Raw genomic sequence first — 2,983 nt, 5'->3', positions numbered from 1 at the left:
TGTTTCATAATCCCACTTCTATCACTTTTTACTTGTAAAACAATGGGCTTATTCACTGTGGGCCTTAGTTCTAACCCATGAAATAATGGTCTTTTTCAGCTCTTGGAAAAAAAAAAGTAGTCAGATGAAGTGTACAATGTCATCAATGTAAAGTCTTGTTTTACATGTTGCTACATATAAAACCTTGGAATGCTACTGGCTTTTTCCAGACCTTGATAATGCTAGCACAGCACAGCAAAAGAGTATCAAAACTTGATGAAGTTAAAAGCTGCTTGGAAACAACTGTAAAAGTTACCAAGTTAGGTTTGTGGGCTTTTTCCCTTTGGACTCAACAGCAAGAGGAGTGTGGAGAGATAAAGGACTAGTGAAAACGCTTACACTGAACAATTAAATCAAAGGGCAGTTTATTAAAAAAGAAATCAAAACAGAAACTCTAAGTACCAGTGTGTACATTGTACACATTTAAATGACTCACAAGAATGAAGTTTTTTTTTTTCATATATAAAGATCACACCACCTTGTTGTTTATCAAAAGATGTTCAAGGAAAAATCTGACTCCAAACTGCACACAAAATTGCCATCTTAAATAGACTGCCTTTCAAACATGCAACGACGCCACTGGTAATAAAGCTTTGGAATGGGAGCTCGTTCTATTATTCCACTACAGACAGGATAGAAAGCAGGAAATTGAGAATTTATTCTAAATAGAATGGAACTTATAGTCTACCCCAGCACTCCTCACTCCTCTGTTGCCATTTTTAGCAAGTATTCCTTGTCAATTTTGAAGAGTCTCCAGCCTTCTTCGCTGGACAGGTCAGAAGCACCTCTTCTTTTGTAGAAGTTGATAGATGGTTCATTCCATTCTGCCACCAAGAAGTGCATGCTGCTGCAGCGACATTTCATAGCCACCTGGTGTAAGGGGGAGGAGTAAAACAAAACTCAGTGACATTTCACCTGCTTTCTAAGATCCAATTTTGAGTCAGTTATTAAAACAATCCAGTCATCCTTACAAACTCAAGACACCAGCAACAAAGACATACCTGGCTTAGATTCTTCAGAATCTCTGATCCAATGCCAAAGCCTAAAAGTACAATTTAAAAAATCATTTTAAGGAGTCTAAGCCTTTAGCTCTCTTTAGACCCACTGCCCCCTGAACTCAACTCAGGATACCTCTATAATCACTCATGACGAAGAAGTCCTCAAGGTACAGTAACTTGCCAATCCAGGGGTCATATGTAAAATAGTACATGGCAAAACCAACAATGCTGTGTCCTGTAACAAGAGTATCACATGAGTTGTAGAGAAGAAAAATCCATAAAAGTTGCAGCTGCAAAACAGAAGCCTATCATTGGTTTTAGAAAACAGACATGCATAGATTACTGAATTAAGTAGCCACTGCATTGGAGTGTCTCCTTTTATGATAGTGCAGCCCAGGCCACGGTGGGATAATGTCACTGTCTTCAGAACACATAGTGGCAAGAAGCACACATTAGAGCTAGCTGAAGCCAGGCTAGCACTGTGAGCTGGCCACTCTTCAATCTGTTGTAGCTCACACTCAGGAAGCAAGAATGCTTTAATTACTTGCCAGAGCTAAACTGCTATGGTCTTAAAGTAAACACACACACATTATTCACAGCCTACTGATATACTGGTATGCTGATTTGGGAATAAGTCAGGTTGACACGGCAGTTCAGAATAGTAAATATCTGTAATCTGGGAACTCTGCTTCCTTAAACGTCAGGTACATCAAGTCAAAGGTGCAACACTGAATTTCAGGAACTTGCCTTTCCAATTCACATATATCCAATTTGCTTTCCCCAGTTTTTAAGCCAGAAGCAGCAGCCATAACCATTATTTAACACCCATTTAGTTCTTTAAAAGAAAGGCACCTTATCCCTTACAATGTTTTGTATCAATTTCTTCTAGCCTGGGGAACAGACTTCAGGGAAAATGTAATCTCCCACCCAACTTCCCCTTTTAGCTCTATATCTTCTGACTGGTCAACAAGGACCAGCAAAAATACAAAAACAAAACCAAACCAAAACTAAGCATCTGACTTGAGCTTAACAGATGTCTACAACTCCAAAGGGAGGCAAAAGTTTTAAATTAAACTTTCTAGCCATTTTATTTTCCTTTGTAAACAGACAGGAAGCGAGTATAACGAAGGTTCTGATCTACCGTGTTCAAGTGTGTGATAATAGGGCCTTACCTCATTTATCATGATCATCTACTTTATTGTGTAAAGGATCTTTTAGTTACCTCCCCGCCCATCCATGTACACGGAAGGGCCATGTACATGGCGAAGCTAGAGACTGTAACCTGAAGATTGGGACAAATTAAAGAAAAAAATGTGATTTAACACAATTACAAAAAAAGGTTACGTTAGGGTCAAACAAGAACCATTTTATGAAACTGAATTACAACAAAAGAACAGACATTATACCTAACTTTTCCCAGTCTTCACAGCACTGATACTTAGCTCTTTGTCTACTTTCCTCAAGATTACAGCTAAGAAAACTCTATGGCGCAGTTCTATTCTGTCACATGGGGTCTCTTTGAGTCGGAATCGACTAGATGACACCCAACAAGATTAAGTGCAGCAAATCTTTGTTTTTTTCCTCAGTATGTTTCCACACTGGCTGGTTATTATTTCTGGTCAACTTCTCACTAAGTAACTTGGGCCTGTGTAGGCAAGTGGTTCTACACAGCAGGCACTACATTTTACCCAACAGGCTCTCTGATCAGCTCCTGGAAGAGGAGGGTGGTTACCTTCCGGAGTCCAGTGCTCCTTGGGAACTTCTGCCACCAGACAGTGGTAGAAGGGATGCTCTCCGAAACCATCTTCTAGCAGATCTGCAAGGGATAGACAGTGTTGGCTTCGCAGGGGTCGACAGGCACAGGACGCTTGTCCCTCCCTCGCCCCAGTTGTGTTACCTTTCTCAGTTAATATTACTTGCTCTTCCATGTATTCATATTTGGCCAG

General features: G+C 40.1%; 1 protein-coding gene across 1 annotated transcript; it reads right to left on the bottom strand.

Moving 5' to 3' along the window:
- Positions 1-738: 738 nt before the first annotated feature.
- Positions 739-2,983, bottom strand: SAT1 (spermidine/spermine N1-acetyltransferase 1; the record flags this gene model as incomplete). Its single annotated transcript, XM_007957372.1, has 5 exons — positions 739-909; positions 1,041-1,081; positions 1,171-1,272; positions 2,770-2,853; positions 2,935-2,983. Coding segments are annotated over 5 exons (447 nt in total), but the record flags the coding sequence as incomplete, so codon positions are not given.

The sequence above is a fragment of the Orycteropus afer genome, unplaced genomic scaffold, assembly GCF_000298275.1.
Source record: "Orycteropus afer afer isolate SDZICR_OR568_19922 unplaced genomic scaffold, OryAfe1.0 scaffold00739, whole genome shotgun sequence".
NCBI classification, from domain to species: Eukaryota; Metazoa; Chordata; class Mammalia; order Tubulidentata; family Orycteropodidae; genus Orycteropus; species Orycteropus afer.
This window is presented reverse-complemented; position numbering and strand designations above follow the sequence as displayed.